At 34.3% G+C, this 18,016-nt stretch overlaps 1 protein-coding gene across 3 annotated transcripts in view; it reads right to left on the bottom strand.

Annotated features, from left to right (window-relative positions):
* The window catches only part of MAPK6 (mitogen-activated protein kinase 6), a 50,262-nt gene that overhangs the window by 24,496 nt on the left and 7,750 nt on the right, over nucleotides 1-18,016 (bottom strand). For 2 of the 3 annotated variants that reach the window (XM_051980665.1, XM_051980666.1), the window contains exons 2-4: nucleotides 10,130-11,317; nucleotides 7,626-7,770; nucleotides 3,887-4,051 (exon numbers count right to left, since the gene is read on the bottom strand). In XM_051980665.1, the coding sequence (XP_051836625.1) occupies nucleotides 3,887-4,051; nucleotides 7,626-7,770; nucleotides 10,130-10,684 (865 nt within the window). In that variant the 5' untranslated portion in view covers nucleotides 10,685-11,317. Of the gene's footprint in view, nucleotides 1-1,823; nucleotides 1,994-3,886; nucleotides 4,052-7,625; nucleotides 7,771-10,129; nucleotides 11,318-18,016 lie in introns of all 3 variants that reach the window. The other variant, XR_007951019.1, reaches the window with a different exon arrangement.

Here is an 18,016-nt window from a genome sequence, read left to right as displayed (position 1 = left end):
ACTTTTTTTTTCCTTTTAAAATGAGAAGTATTATAAATATGGCTAATTGTGGAGTGGGGAGATGGTATCTCACTCCAGCTCTCCCCTCTGACCTGGAATCCCAAACCAAAAGCTCCACCCTCCTCCAAATGCCCACAGCCAGCAGCATACCTACCCTACTGCCTCTGCCCTCACCAGGTGTGCTGGTTTCTTCCAGCCCAGGGCTGTGTCTCTACAGTACAGTTGGGCCAAGCATTCAATCAGCAGAGTTAGGGACTCAGAATCCCCCAATTCAAGTTATCTGGGAGGTGAAAGCTTCTGTGGTTCCTGCCAAACCCAGCTCGCCCCCAAAGGTCCTCTCACTTAGTGTTTCTGTGGAACTAGCCAGGAGATTATTTGTATTTTCTACTGAATCCAAGGCCTGAGGTCTTTCTCCAGATCTTGAATTGTACCAGAACTCTCCTTCTACCCCAAGTCTTCTTAATCTTTCATCAGTCTATGTTTGCCCTGAGGCACAAATTTGTTGTTTGTGGGGGAAATATGGAGAGCCGGAAACTTACTAAGCTACTACTCTATCTTCCTAAAATCCTCCTCCCCTACTCCAGTATTAATTGGATGTTGTTTCTTTACAATATATTATAACATTATTGCTACCACTCATACAGTTGACCTTGACATCTTCAGATGTAAAGCTATAGATTCTGAAATGAAAATTGATTAGCAGGATGCTCAAAAAGTTATCAAACTGTGCATACCCTTTGACCCAGCAGTTTTTCTACTAGGCTTGTATCCCAAAAAGATTTTAAATGACGGAAAGGGACCCACGTGCAAAAATGTTTGTAGCAGCCCTTTTTGTTATGGCAAGAAACTGGAAACTGAGTAGGATGCCCCTCAGTTGGAGAATGGCTGAATAAATTGTGGTATATGAATGTTATGGAGTATTATTGTTCTGTAAGAAATGACCAGCAGGATGATTTCAGAGAGACATGAACTGATGCTAAATGAAATGAGCAGAACCAGGAGATCATTATACACTTCAACAAGAAGATTATGTGATGATCAGTTCTGATGGGTGTGGCTCTTTTAAACAATGAGATGATTCAGAGGCCATTTCCAATGATCTTGTGATGGAAAGAACCATCTGCACCCAGAGAGAGACTGTGGAGACTGAGTGTGGATCACAAAATAGTACTTTCACTTTTTTGTTGTTGGTGTTTGCTTGCATTTTGTTTTCTTTCTCATTTTGTTTTCTTTTTGATATGATTTTTCTTGTGCAGCAATTGTATAAATATGCATGCCTACTTTGGATTTACATATTTTTACCATGTTTAACACATATTGGATTCCTTGCCATCTAGTGGAGGGAATGGGGGGAAAAACTGGAATACAAGGTTTTGCAAGGATCAATTTTGAAAAATTATCCTTATATATGTTTTGAAAATAAAAAGTTTCAATTAAAAAAAAATTAAAGACTATAAATTGTGGAGCAAAAAAAATTAATTAGTAGCTTTGTGAGTCATAGCTTAATTAATAGAAATTTCTGATAAGATACAAATGGATATTCCTGCTATCTTAATATTTTGGAGAGAGCCAAAGCTATGGAACTTTTGAATAAGCCAAAACTACCAGTGCTTCTCTCACATCTTCTATGCTAAATTTAGAATCCTTCTATTCCCAGCATTTTTTAATATTATCGTAAGAATAGTTTCCTTTTAAACATCTAATATTTGTAATTTCTAAAGACTCTGGAAAATGGCCATTTTGATGAGAACAAGGCACACCCTACATTTAAATTTAAAAATATACACGACTACAAAATCAGCAGCTTCTGTCAGGGTACTTACACCTTTGGCTTCTTTATAGGTCCTGATTTCTACAATCCTTGATTCTAGATTAAATCATATCTCAAGTTCCAAGCATCCTACACAGGAATGAAAACTTTCATTCAGTTGTCTTAAGGGGATATATCTATTGACAGGTACAAGAATTTTCCTTATTCCATCTTGACAAGTCCCTGCACAAGGGAGAAAAACAGGCCTCTTATGAATCTTCCTTCATCAGCAGCATTTACAATGTACCAGGCAGTGGACTAAGTGCCTTATCAATATTGTCATTTGGTCCTCACAGCAACCCTGGGACTAAGAGCTATTATCCCCATTTTACAATTGAGGAAATTTGAAGCAAACAGAAATTAAGTGACTTTGTTCAAAGACACAGAAACAGTAAATTTTTGAGGTAAAATTTTGAACTCAGATCTTTCTGACTCCAGGCCAAGTAGTCTAACCATTGGGCTACTGGTTGCCTTAATCTCCACATAGCTACCATTTTCATGCCTTGACTTTTCCCCACTGGAGATCTTTCAATCAACATCTAACTATCTATTTGTTATTCTTGCAGGAGACTCAAGTGAAGCATATTCTATTTACAATCATTTGTCAGTGGGAACCTATTCTTCCCCTTCTGCTCTCCTATGGACAAAAGAGTAACCAAAGAGCTTCATTATCCAAACCCAGGCACACATACAAAAACTAATACTTATTCATTCAGATATAATTGTATCTCATAAAAAAAAGTTCCTGGCTATTATGCAAAAATTAAAAATCTATGCAAATCCTGCATCAATAAAACAAAATAGCTTCATTCTTTTTTAAATAACCAAATCAATTTGAATATCCTAAAAAAAAAAAAAAAAAAAAAAAGGATTATTTCAACATTTATTTTCATTTTGCCACACAATGTTTTCTTGGAATATGTATTATGTTAATATTAAGATGGTAAAACATACTGTTTTCCTAACCCACATATTATTCATCTTCATTTAACTTCCAGAACTTTACTGAAATGGAGAGATTTTTTTTAACTAGTAAAGAGAAGCTGGAATTTATTTTCTTTTCTTTTTTTTTTTTGTGGGGGGTGGGGAGGAAGGCAGGAAAAGGGGAAGGAGGTAGTGGATATCTCTAACTTCCCAAACTGTCTTAGAAAATGACAACTCTAAAAATGAAAACAAAACATTTTGTGCCACTGTCAGACTGAACACTAGAATGAACAGGCCATATGATAAATACAATCCATGATGGACAAACAAATTTTAAAGAAATATTCCAAAAAAAACCACTTTCATTATTAATATTTGCCTCTTATAAAAATATCAACAATTAATGTTGAATGACTACTACTTATAGTTAAAATCCTTTGTATTTTGTTTATATTAACTCTGATCTAAAAAGATAAGTGACATATACCCTGATATAAAACTAAAAACTAATAGTTAATTAATGTTTTCAATCTCCTTACTTTTTTCTCTCATACTGTTTTTGAAAACACGGTTTTCAGTCATACTTCTTTGTAAGAATTAGTATCTGACACACATCACAAACTACTACTCAACATTTACACATTTTTTATAGGCATTCATACTCTCTAGTTCTACTTTTTGCCCTCCATCTTTACACATCCCTCCCTGCCTCTAAGTCTTAGAACATTGCCCTGCCCTGCAGTCTCACTCCATGCTGCTGACTTAATTATTCTCTTTCTCTTTTATATCTTTTCACAACCACACCTTCATGCTTATACAAACAAACAGTCACCCTACCCTTGGTATGACTTCCTAGAAACCAGGATACTTAATGACAGTAGTCATCTTTCCCCTATTATTACCAATGGCACCCAAAGAATAGAAAAGCTAGAGAAGAAATAGGGTTAAAGTCAGAAAGTGATTTTAGACAGGCAAAGTGACAAGAGACAAGTGAAATATGAAAAACAGAACAGTAACAAGAATAATGCCTTTAAATACTGAAAAAATACATGCATATGCATAAAATAAAATTTCCTTGGTAAGATTAAGCTTTCCTTAGTTTGGCTAAGAAAATATAGAGAAAACAACATAGTTCATCTCATTCCAGATTACCTTCACGACTAATTCCTGGAAGCAGCTGAATTAAGGGTTTGTGTGGCTCAGTCATATCATTTTTTATGTAAACCGGGATTACACTGAGAAGCTCCTGACGATCTTCCTCATGTACAACAGGAATAGATTCTAAAATCAGCTGCATTTGTTCAAGTTCATGTGCACCTGAATAAGAAATATCAAATGAAACATATAAAAACAATGACCCAAGAACACAAAAAAAATGCCAAAACATTATGATCTCTTCCTTCAAATTACTTATAATGTTTTATCTGTACACGTATTTAACTTTCAATGGAATGATTGCTCCTTGGAGTCAGGGACTGTCAAAGAAAAACAGATTTAGAACTGGAAGGATCACCATCAAATCTACCTCCTCCTCCTCCCAACACTCTGCAACCATAAATGAAAAAGTAGAGACCTAAAGAGACTAAGTGATTGGCTCAGTCATATACACACTAATTAACAGGAAGAATTCAAACTAAAAAACTCACATTCCAGATGCTAGGCTCTACTATACCATACTGTCTTCTCCACTATTTCAGTTTTTTGCTTTTGTACCCCAGAACCCAGCAGACTCTCTTACACATATCAGACCCTTGAAAATTATTTAATTCAACACATATTACATTACCCAAAATAATTCCCATTATATTTTGTAATGTACCAAATAACACTTATTTAGCTGAAATGTACATTTTATTAGATTTACAAGCAGTTTCTACTTTTTTGCCAACTAGGAGATTTTTTTTTTTTGCTCATACCTTATCTTAGTTAATTCATTAGCTAGGACACCATGTCAAAACAACACTGTATAATATAAATAACAATAAAATTGAAATTAAAGACCATAGTCATAATCTAGTCCTTGCATAGCTACTAAGGAGCTGTAAACTTTCAACCAATTAACATCTCTGCACCACAGTTTCTACATAAACAAAATGATAATAAAAAAAAAAATCAATCTTGGTAATCTCCAATCCAAAGTTCCTTCTAATTGTAAAATTCTGTTTCTAAACCTCAATGTTTCTAGTGGGAAAAAACAAGACTTGAGTCCTATGCACTAGCTCTTTTTAAAAGGAACATTTCCCATCATTCTATTTTCTGATATGGTTCCTAATACAGCACTGCAATAAACATTAGAAAGTAACTATTCATTAAAATGTTGGTTAGAGATCATAAAACTAAACACAATTTTCAGCTTCCAGATACTAAGTATTCTTATTAATTGAATGACCAAGGCAAATCACATTCTCAACAATCTGAGTTTCCACATTTATAAAAGAATTAGACCAAATGATTTCTCACAGTTTTCTAAATAGCTTTCTATAAACCTGAGAGATAACGAAAGCTTATTATAATCTAATAAAAACTACAATCCAAAGGAAAGGTATAATTGGCAGCCCCCAACTTGTGATGTTTCACATTCCATTCAAGACTGCCAAATATCCAATATATGTCAACTTCTATCAGCTTTTTAGGATAGTTTACTGATGCACTGGAGTGGCATTTAACAGGAAAAGAAGGTAACAATGAGTTTTTCTAAAAATAGATCCTCAACTCAATTCAAAGGAATTTTTGTGAACATCTCAAATTTGCTATTGGGAGAGAAAAAAAGCATCAAGGTCACATTTCCCCAGAAATATTTTTCCAAAATGAACTGGATTCAAAGAGATCATATCAATAAAGCCCCTATAAAATGTGAATAAATCAGATGGTTTATTATAGCCAGTATCAGCATTAGGTCAAATTTTTGATACTTTTAACATTTATATTTGTGTCATATAACATATACAGTTCTTTACATCTATTCTGCAGGATTTTAAGCAAAATTTTACTGTTTATATTATAGATGTGTATAGCTTCCTTCTTTAAAAGTGTTGGTTTCATAAGTTAGAGCTGGAAGGCACTTTAGAGTCCCACTACTCCAGCATATTCATTTTGCAGATAGGAAACTGGAATCCAGAAAGGCAAGTGATTGATGACCTCAGCAGTGAAAAAGCTTCAACTTGAATTCTACAACCTACCTCCTAGGCCAGAATTATTACCTGAACCTCACCACTTTTCATAATGATGCAATTCCTCAGTCAGAAACTTTCCCCATGGCAGTAATGGTTTGCGATGAGAATTGAGCTTTGCCTATTATTTAAGCTCCATTTCTTAGGAGTCCTATTTTTTTCTAAATTTCCTGTCATGATCATATGTAATGGGTGAACTCTGAAGTTAATCATCAGGAAAAATTTACATGGATTCTGAAAATTCCACAAGTGCATCCTTATTTATTTTTTAATAATAGATTTTTATTTTTCAAAACACATGCAAAGATAGTTTTCAATATTCATCCTTGCAAAACCTTGTGTTCCACTATTTTCTCCCTCCCTTCCCACTTTCCCTTCCCTAGACAACAATCCAATATAAGACAAATATGTGCAATTTTAAGTGAATATTTGTAGTGAGTACTAACGATCAAAATTACTTTAAAATAATATTATGGTTATGCTTTCCTTAACACAACTCTTATGCCATCAAAAGCTAAACTTTCTCTAAAACTTATTTCTTCCTAGGGTAAAAATAAAAGGCAGGTCCACTCCAGAGATCAAATATCTAACAAAAGAATGAGGAAACTGAATCATCATATCATTTTTCCTCTTCAAAAACACTGCAAATTCCTATTTTCTACTTTATCTTACCTAAGCTCTTCATTGGTTTCCAATGCCCTTCTTAATCTTGCCCATTCTATCCACAAATTTTGATTTTCATTAATCTCCAACATGAATTCCAAAGCTCTAATCTGGATGTTTTTCTGATTGATAAAACAGATTGTATTCTGGCTTCACACTACTTGTTCTACCTATTTTTTTCTACCCTTATCTATCTAAATCCCACCCAATTATACAGGTGCAAGCTCTAGTCTTGTCACTCATAAAAAGCCTTTTCTGACTACCCCAGCTCTCACTAATCTCCCTAAGAATAACCTAATTGTACTTAGGTTTACATTTAAAAATGAAAAATAGTGCCCTTAATTATACTCTGGGGGAATTTGATGTTTATTACATTAGCTTTATCTTTACAAATAAACTATTTGTTGACAAAAACTATACCATGTTCTACTTCTCTAAGACCTACCATAACTATCTTACAGGTAAGCTGGGCTTGATTAAAATCTTTGAAATCATCATTTTTGCCAGAAGTTCCCACCAAACATAATGCCAGAATATAGCAAACATTCAATAAGTATTGGCTTTAAAATTTTTTCTTAAATTTCATAAAATTACAAAAGCCACTAAATTGTGGTAGGAAAGACTTTGGAAGGTCAAAGAAAAAAACAGCCAGGACTTCCAGCAATTGCAGCAATAGCACCAAAGACCAAAAGTGATAAAACTGCATAGCATTAAGTGACAGACATAACAACATAGGACCTTACTGACCTCAAATACAAAACTGAATTTTTTAGTAAACAATCATCAGAGTAATTACATAAAAGGACATCATAGAGTTAACTAAGTTCAAGTAAATAGAGGGTATGCATGAAATATATTTTTAAAAACCCAAAACTCATCTTTAGATTTTGAAATTCTTCATTCTACAGTAAACTATTTGATATATATATACATATATGTATATATATCCCCTAAATAAATGAAAAATTACTTCTGAATGACATTAATGTCTACATTTTGTATGTGTATGTGGTATGTGTGTGTGATATGTATACATATATATGAAAAGAAATTCAGACCTGCAAAGAGGGTTTTCCCAGTCAGCATTTCAGCAAAGATGCATCCTGCAGCCCACATGTCAATGGCTTTAGTATAGTTATTAGGAGAAAGTAAAAGTCGTGGAGATCTGTACCATTTAGTAACCAATCCTTCAGAAAGATGACCCTAAAAAAAATGAGAAACTTACTTTCACAATGTTATTTTAACAAATGACAGCAAATACATAATCTGACCTAAAAAAAAAATCTAAATCTAAAAAACCAATGTGGAATTTTAAAATTATGCCTTTTTGGAGGACAATGGCTATCCTGGGTATCAATTCCCTTAAGGAGATCTCTTTTAAATTCCATTTTGATAGCAGAAGAGGCTTCCCACTACAATATGCATGCAAAAATGCAGATTTCATTTAACACTTATAGGTCAAAAATGTTATAGAAATCAGTAGTACTACTACTAAGTCAATAATACAAAAATGTTTAAATCCTAAAAGCCTTAAGAGAAAAGTTCATAGAATTTTGATCTGTTTTTAGAAACAAAAGGATATGATGTAATTAATAAATGTAATTTCTTATTACTATGCTTAAATATAACTCTATTATATATTCAAAATGATTAAGATATTGTCCTTCACATATTTATAGTTATACACACAAGTATAACTCACTTTATTAATCAAATTATGTGTCCAAAGTCATTTTCATTGGAATTGAAGCACTTAAAATGCAAATGGAGAATTTAGACTTAAAGGAATTCTATTGTGAATAATTTAACTTCTGTACAAATTAATATTTCACATTTTATCATGCAAAAGCAAGGCTGAATTGTATTATTAAAGAATTACAAAGAAGGAAAATATCATAAGCTTTCAAGTAGCTAATCAATCATTTTATACCTTAAGGTAAAACCATACTTATCAGTAATATCCCCCACTATTAAATTATTTTTTACTCATTTAACATAAATGAACCAAATCAAAGCCCCAAATATGTAAAAACAGGTCCTATAAATAGGTGAAACCAGTCTTTTAATGAAGGCAATGCTATTGTGTTTATGTCTTTATAGATATGAAGAGATTTGGCTTTAAAGAAAATACATTAGTTGGATAAAAAGAAAGAAGTTCTTGATCATCATTATGATAAACACTGAAAAAAAAAAAAAAAAAAAGGCTACTACAGGACTCCAGGATGTCTCTCGAATTGAAGCCACTCAAGCATATACAACTTTATGTCCTACATCATTTTCACATGTCTTTAAATAGAGGGTACTGGGCTTGATATTACTTGAGATTTTTCTAAGTTCTAATTGAAGGGTAATGGTGGTATAGTGGAAAGAGAGAAGGCCTCTCAATCTAAAAGAACTGGGTTGAAGTCTTGTCATTGATAAGCACTGGCTATATGATTCTGAGCAAGTCACTTAATGTCTCAATGCCCCAGGCAATTCTAAGACTAGCAGTTTTTCCCTTTCATTCTGATTTTTGTCTCCCAACATGATTTTAAAAAATATTTTAAAATGTTTACACATAAATGGGGGAGGTGGAGAAAACTAACAATTATACAGTTAATGTATGTTTTAGATGACTGAACATGGATAATGTATAGCAAATTCCTTGCCTTCTCAAGAAGGGAGAGAGAAAGGAGAGAATTTGGAACTCAAAAGTTTACAAAAATAATATTAAAAATTGTTTTTACATGTAATTCAGAAAAAAAAAATTTTTTTAAGGCTAGCAGATGTTGGATCTGTGTTGGTAAAAGTAATTCCTTACTAGTTTTCTATAGCAATGAAATCACAGAACAGATGCATTTATCTGAAGATCCTTTCCCTTTTTATTCTATTTAATGGAACAGATATAATCTAACAGATTTAAATTTGTGTCACTTATACAACTAGAAAATTTAATTGATAACCATTCATTATCAATTGTCCTCAATAAGTGAAAAATGTAACTCATTTTTAAATTTTGTTTGTGCATGTGTGTATGTAAAAAGAAATTCAAACCTGCAAAAAAAGGTTTTCCCATTCAGTATTTCAGTAATAAGAGATGGGGATATCACACAAATACAAGGGCCCAAATCTAATTTTTATAATCTTCTTTATCACAACAAAAAAAATAAAATAAGGATAATAGGAATTTCTATTTATTTAATTTCCTCTTTTTATTCCTTTGGTGAGGCTATTCAAACAATGAATAAAATTACTAAAATGCCAATATTTAAATGGAAGCAAAAGGTCAAGGCAAACTCCCTAACTACACCTGGGATAAAATAAAAAATTGCTTTGAGTCTGTAAAACTCACAATGCAATTCCCAACGTAGATAGCATTCATTTTTATTTCTCTATATTAGGATACTTTCTCACCTAATTTACCCAATAGGGTTGTATCATGAATAAAAAGATCTTTGGAAATTAAGATTGTTAGGAAATAGGAAAGAGTGCTGCAAAGAGAATGACGATTCTCACCTCAAATTTTTTTATGGATTATTGCACAGGTGCACATGGATTACTATGATCCTTTTCTTTTACATACCTTATGTGAATAATGGGGATCCATAATCCGGGCAAGACCAAAGTCACCTATCTTCAGCACCAAGTCTTCAGTATTAATGAAAAGATTAGCTGGTTTGAGATCTCTGTGCAGTACATTTGCAGAATGAATATACTTGAGCCCACGTAGCAGCTGATACATGAAAAGCCTGGCATGCTCCTCCAGTAAAGGGCCCTGCTCTAGCAGATTAGCCAAGTCTGTCTCCATGTACTCCTGAACAATGTAAACACTGTTCAGCTCTGTCAGAGAGCCCACATCATCTGTTAACTGACTTCCACTGGGACCAAGAATTTCAAATACTTTCACAATGTTATCATGGTCGAGTCTTCTAATAATTTTGATTTCTCGTAAAGCATGTTTAACACTCTGGGGATCTGTAAGAACAATTTTCTTGACAGCCACTCTTTTGTCACAGTCATTATCGACAGCAGAAAAAACTAAGCCATTGCCACCACAACCCAGCGGTTTTAAGTCCATATACCGAGAGCCCAGATCAAAACCATGAATGTTCATGAGACTTTCAAACTTTTCTGCCATTTTGAGACACTTAATATTATTTTTCCTTTCAAACTGATGAACTTGTGTAAACACGGAAGGAAACTGGCATCAAAAAGAAAGATCTTTCAAAAAGGGAGAAAAATAATTCTGCTTCCACTGCAAGATGGTTTCTTGATACTCATCGCATGTGCCAACCAGGCCTGGTGAGTTCCCTTCAAATTTACAGCTTGTAAGCTCTAACTCATACTGAGAATTAGAAAGATTGCAGTATCCATAGCTCAAGATAGGGGCAGCAACTCTGCAAACATTTAAAGAAAACACTCAAGAAACTCAAACGGAATGAAATGACATACTATGCACTCAGCTTTACTGTGCTAAACGAGTTAACATTTAACAAAAAAGTGAATAAATATGCACACAATAGGCTTCTCTGAACATTCTCCTCACAGTGCAGATACATTCAGTGTTGGACTGGTCCTGAGCAGCATCATTTCTAGGGTGCCAGTAAGCACGACTTTAGTTTTGTTTCTTTTCCTCCTTTGTTTACTGTTTATTTGACTAGGAAGCTCTGGCAGCTGTTGGTTTACAGAAGATGTCTTTTGTTAGTGATCAGGTGGCTCCAGCTCACCACAATCACAATCAAAGCTACCATCCATCTTATTCTGTGACAACCTGGAAAGAAAGGAAAAAAAAAAAAAAAAAGAAATCAGTAAAATTATACTGCAGACTATATTGCTTGCCCTTCTACTTCAGCTACAGAATATTCTTATCAAAACTATATACCAGTGGTCATCAAAGTGTAGTCCAAAGAATTGTTGGGGTCTCTGAAACCCTTTCAGAGGATCTAAAAATTCAAAATTATTTTTTATTTCTAATACAGTAAATAGCTACAAATATAACCTATGTGAACAAAAACTCTTTGAACAGATGGATCCTCGATAGTTTTTTAACATGAAGACACTGAGAACAAAAGGTTGAGAACCACTGCTACATACACTTACATATATTATATTTAACTTATGTTTTAACATGTTTAACATGTATTAGTCAACCTGCCATCTGGGGAAGGGAGTGAGGGAAAGGAAGAAAAAAATTGGAACAAAGGGTTTTGCAATTGTCAATGCTGAAAAATTACCCATGCATATATCTTGTAAATAAAAAGCTATTAAAAAAAAAAAAAACTATATACACTTAAAACTGGAAAAATTTCCTCTTTATTATAAAAGGTTAATTTTCAAACAATTAAGGGCTCACAGAAGTTTGCCTTACCAACAAGGTCACAGTGTAATATGGTAGGCACATCTTTAATGCTGTTTCTGGCAGTCTCTGTATGGAGGTGGGAGACAGGGTCAAAAGACTAAAGTACAAACACACAGCCCACCACTTCATCTTTATTCTTGTGACAGTCACCTTCCAGATGCTCACTCATCACAAAGTAGCCTCCTTTCAGGCTGATAAGCTCATCTAAGTAAGGCAAATAATACCATCAGGAGAACGTGGTGATGGCTGAGCTTCAGTCAGAGGTCTTGAGCAAGAGAGCATTACTTCACAGGTCTTCTACTCACACCAGCCATATCTCCATGATTCCCTTATTATATAATCATCTGTGTCTAAATCTGAGAACTTAGTATGACAAGGTCCTTAAGAAATTACAGCCCATAATTCCTTCACTCATTTGTGCTTCCCAAAAGAGGTAAGGAAAAGCAAAAATCAGCTTAGAAGCAATTGGTATTCTCCCCTAACACTACACACTTGATAATATTTTGCACAAAAATGATTACACATGCATATAGCCAAAGCCCACAATGATAATTTTGGGGAGGTTTGAAAATAGAGACTAGATCACAAAGAACTAATTACAAGAATTGAGTTGGCTGCTTCTCTAGATCTGACACTAGCTGCTTTTCCTACATCACCCAGACCCACCCCCCCCTTTCCTTCTCCTACCATTTAAAGTGCTCTGCATCAGTATCTAACTGAGGACTCTTTATAAAGGCCCTATAGGTTATGCAAAGTTGTGCTAGGGCAGAAATGAAAAAACACACACACACAGAAACAACAACCCAATTTGCTTATGCCAAAGGAACTAGATTCCCCAACCCCCAACAACCTGAGAAATCCCTTATCTCAGATCTTTAGTCAAGAAAGAAAAGTATAGCTTCAATTAACATGGTCTGGGTAAGACACTTACACAGCTTGCTATTTACTTTAGTGGAATTTCCACTTTTCTTTTCGATTGATTTTCTACTTTCCACTCTTTCCCAGTGATTCATTCAGCTGTATTGTATTAATACTTGTCATCTGAGCTCACTTAGAAAGAAAGATGGTTTTATATTTAGTCCTCCTCTACAATAACCTTACCCCCAACCTGATCATCCCATTGTCAAATATACAAAAAGCATAAAGAAGCAAACACATCCAGCAAACTTCTGTTCCCATGATAAACACTTGATAGGGACTGGAGAAATTTAACAAGAACACATTACATTTGAAGATAAGGACTAGATTATAACTGTATATAACCTGGTTATTGGATACCTGTTCACATGCCACAGCATCTCACCTCAATGTTCTGAGCATCTAGAACTATATGATAGTTCTGGAAAATACATATTTGTCCCTAAGATCTACACAGAAAACTCTGATTGAAACTGGTTAGTCCCCATAGCAGAAGCCATCAAAGATAGGTTTCAAAAGCTAAGAAGGTTTTTATTGTGCAATGCCCTAGAGAAAATGATGAACTAGTCTTAAGTCTCAGAATCAACAATTGCCTAATTCAACCTAGTGAGTAGACAGAAGAGCATGTGAGCTCAGCAGGTGATGCCCAAATGGTGCTCAGGAACATCATTATGACTACAGCTGCCATTAAATAGTGATTTACACGAGATGTGTTATCTCATTTGACCCTCAAAACAACCCTGTGAGACAAGTACCATTATCTCTACTTACAAGATGAAAAAACTGAAGCTCAGAGAGATTTAGTAACCTGCTTATAGTAATAGCTAGTGTGTACCATTGTCCTGCTCTTTCCAATATATTGGAAATTGCGTCTCAGATGCAGAGATAATGCTTAATTTTTTTTTCTACATCTCCCCTACCCTAATCCCTGCAGGAACATTATTATTGAAATGCTTTTGTAAATGTTAGGTATATTTGTCATCTACAATAGATAAAAATATTTAGTGAGCCTGCTATTACTAAGTACCCAATAATTCTGAATTCAGATCCATCTTAAATGTAACAATTAAGGATTGACTAGATAATCTTGTTATTAAATAAATGGCATGCTTATTAAAAATTTTTTATTTAATGTTAATGGCAGCTACATGCTAGAGAATGTATCCATTCAAAAAATGCATTAAAGAGCTACTCTTTGTCATACACTGGGCTAGGCCATGGGGATGAAAAGAAAAAAAGGAAAGTCCTTCCTATTAATAGTCCAAACTATTAAGAAGTTTGCATGAGAAGAGGGGTAAGGAAAGGGGACAAGAACACAAAGATAAGTAAATACAAAATATAGATTAAACAATAAGTACTTTTTCAGAACCTACTACTTACCAAATATTGTGCACTAAGTCATAAGGATATAACAACAGAGCTTACATTTTAACAGGAAGGAGGACATTGGTACAGATGTATAGCACAAGGCCCTTTGTATAAAGAAATAAATAAGGCTGTTCAAAGTGTTCAAAAAAAAAAAAAAAAAAAAAAAAAAAAACAAGTTATAGCCAAGACCTATTTGATCCTAGAGGTAATAGAGAACCACTGGAATTTATTGTGTAGTGGATATAAGAAGACGAGACCTACACTTTGGTAGCAGTATGGAAAATGGATGGGGAATGGGGGAGAGAAATCCAATTTGGAAGCTTTTGCTATAGTTCAGGTGAAAATTAATGAAGGCCTGAACCATGGCGGTAGGACATCTGTGAAAGATGTTGCAGAGATATAAACAACTGATTGTATATGGGGGTGGAGAGAGGTTAAGAGTGAGAGATCAAAGATGATACTAGGCTGCAAATGTAGATAACTAGAAAGTGGCAATCTTGTTCTGTAAGAGAAGTGGTTTTAAGTGAATACATGAGTTCTATCTTGGACATGTATGGGAATGTCTATTAAAAGGATAGGCATAGGCAATGATGATGAATGACAAGAGCTCACATATGGGGGGAGGAGTCATCTGGAATGATAACAACTGAACTGCAGAGGAGTTAATAAAAATAGAGGGAAGAGTGCGATGGACAGAGCCTTGGGGTACATTGGCAAGGGACAAGGATGGGAGAAATTAGAGAGGAGGAAAGCAGAGATTGGAATAGGCCTTGTTTAAGAGGTGACACTTTAGCTAAAGCTTGAAGGCAAGTAGGAAGACCAGACAGAAGAGAGGAGTATTTTCAGGTATGACAGATAGTCTGTACAAAGGCAGGGGGAAGAGAGAAGAAATGATATCTATAGGGCCCAAAAAACACCTTAAAAAGTAAAGTGAAATAATTTTGGAAAGTAGATGGAAATAAACAGAAGACTTTGCATTTTACTCTAAGTTTCCTTATAATAGAGATTATATTACTTCTGTAAACATATTCTCAATATTTAGAACCTAGTAAATCTTAATACATGCCTGATTGATGGACTGATCCTAGAGGTAACTAGGTTTTACTGGAACTTCTTGAGCAGGGAAGTGAGATGGTCAAATTACTGCTTTAGGAATTTCAATGGCAGCTGTATGGAGGATAGATGGAAAAGTAGAAAGAACAGATTCCACAGTTAGCAGATTATAGTAGCAATCCAGATGAGATGTAATGAGGGCTGAAACTAGAGCACTTGGGACGGGAATTGGAGAGGAGATTGAAAAGAGATAATGTGGTGAAGAATCAGCAAGAGTTGACAAATGACTGGATACCATATGAAAGCACATAGAGATATTTTTCTCTTGATCATTCAATTTCTGGTACTCATCAACTAATCCCTCATTTCTAAGCATGTCTTACCTAAATTTAAATTTAAATCCAAGAGACAGGAAAATAAAGGACACATAACAGTTTCCTTTCCCAATCTCTATTGCATATCATCTCTAAGAATATAGCTAATCTATAAACTGATTTTTTTTCCTTTTCCCATTCATACTTTAGCGTTTTTCTCACTACTTCATTTCTAGTCTCCCTCTCATAGCTTCACACTGAACTTCACTATCTCTGCCCTACAATCCATTTGCTCATTTCTCTCATATCCTACCCTACTCATTTTTTAAGGTATTATTTTTCCTCTTTTTCTAAGGATAGCTCTGTTATTCGAGGAGTTTAGGTAACATTTGTGAATAGCAGAAGATTCTATTTGGGGACAGAAGAGAGAGAGTATCAGAAAAGACACAGAACCTGCTCTTAAGCTGCTTATACTCTAACCATGCTCTTCATCCATCATTAGAAGGGCACAATAAAACTGCTAGCAACTAACCGTTCCCCCTACCCCCCCACAAAAAATATATAAACCATTTCTCATTAAGTAAATTATAGATTATGAACAAAGCTATTTTTTAAGAATCACAAATTATTAATAATTCTATGAAACACTGTTCCAAATCACTAAGAGAAATAAAACAACCTTAAAGTTTCCCCTCACACCAAATTAGTAAAGACAGAAAAAGATGGGAATAGTCAATGTTGAGTGCATTATGGAAAGTTGGGTGAAACTGCCTGTGAAATGGGGAAAGTAATTTGGAATTATGAAAAGACTGAAATGTCCATTATCTTTTGATCCAGAGTTTCCACTGCTAGGTGTATATTCCGAAGAGGTCAGTGAATTTTTTTTAAAGTCCTACATACAACAAATATTTATATTAACCTTTTATCTAGTAGAAAATTGAGAATAAAGTAGAGGATTATTAACTGGAAAAACGCTAAGCAAAGTTGTGATACATGAATGAAAGAACATTGCTGTGCTGTAAAAATATGTAATATGACCAAAAAAAAGAGAAAGACATGAACTAATGCAAAGTGAAATAGGCAGAACAAGGAAAACATCACACATAATGACAATGTAAACAGAAAAGACAACAACAAATCAACACAATTCTGGGAAACCAGAGTAGTCAAACTTGATTCCAAAGAAATTATGAGAAAGCATCTCTCTATTTCTTTGGAGTACTGAGGTACTATGAGTGTGTAACATTTGTCACACTTTTTTCATGTGTTGCTTAAATTTTGCAGAATTGTTTCTTTTTTCCTATCTATTAAGTATGCCTCATTTGACCTTAAAGAGACAATGGATCCAATAAAGGATATCGATAAAGTTTCTTCAGGCAATTATGTATCACTCTCTTTTCTTTCCTAGAAATCCTGAAAAACCTCAGCTCAGAAAGTTTTAAGATGAAAGAGTAACTCGGCTTTGCCTTGGATATGAGTGTGGCTGGCAATATCCAATGTGATGGACAATCAGATACACTGTAGTCTTACTTGGTCCTGGTGTCCATGCAATTAAGTCTGTATTATGAACGAAAGAGTGATAATAAGAAAACTATATAACACAACATTCTGAAAGGTCATGTTAGTGAGTTCAAAAATCAACATTGTGCAAGCTTAAAAGTTACAGAGCTACCAAGACCTTTCTATCACTACTATCAACAACCTGTCATAATAGTGTAATAGCTTGTGCAACCTGCATAACTTTCAAGCTTAAACATCAAAGCTTACATAATTGCATTAGTTTCTCGAGTTATACAAGGTGAGAGAGACAGCAAAATCATGCTAAGCAAGTCTATACAGAACAGCACGTCTAGATTCTCACTCAACAGATCCTAGTACAGCATAGGATCTAACTGGAAACAAGACAGACTAAAGCTGCTTCTTCCCAGCATACATGATACCTTGCTAAATCCATAATAAAATATGCGTGAGAAAGAAAAAGATGGAATAACTACCAAAGATGAATCATACTAACAATGATCATCAATCAGTTGATGTTCCCCTTCTCCTTTCTAAGTTACTAAATGCCCACTGTTAGTTATATAAAATTGGGGAGAGAGGGAAAGAAGAGAAGCTTAATTCAACAATATCATAATTTCACTATTAACAGCAACAAGACCCACATGGGAGAAAGAGAAAAAACACTGCAATAATTATGGTTTTTGAAAAGTGTATTAAATAATTAACCCACAAAAATTTGGGGGATTATGTATACATACTTTCTCTCCATTTTGCTATCTGACAGCCTACCCAAAGAGATGTAGCAATGTGTAGTGTAAATAGATATATTTGGTGAAATATCATAAGGGAAGCATTCAGAGAAAGCTGAGAAGACTTATATGAACTAATGCAGAATAAAGTGATCAGAACCAGGAAAACAACAAATAAAATAAAAATATTCTAAAGAGTAACTTTTAAA

Source organism: Antechinus flavipes, chromosome 2 (genome assembly GCF_016432865.1).
Source record: "Antechinus flavipes isolate AdamAnt ecotype Samford, QLD, Australia chromosome 2, AdamAnt_v2, whole genome shotgun sequence".
Taxonomy (NCBI): Eukaryota; Metazoa; Chordata; class Mammalia; order Dasyuromorphia; family Dasyuridae; genus Antechinus; species Antechinus flavipes.
Note: the sequence above shows the minus strand (reverse complement) of the source record. Positions and strands in the feature narration are given on the sequence as shown.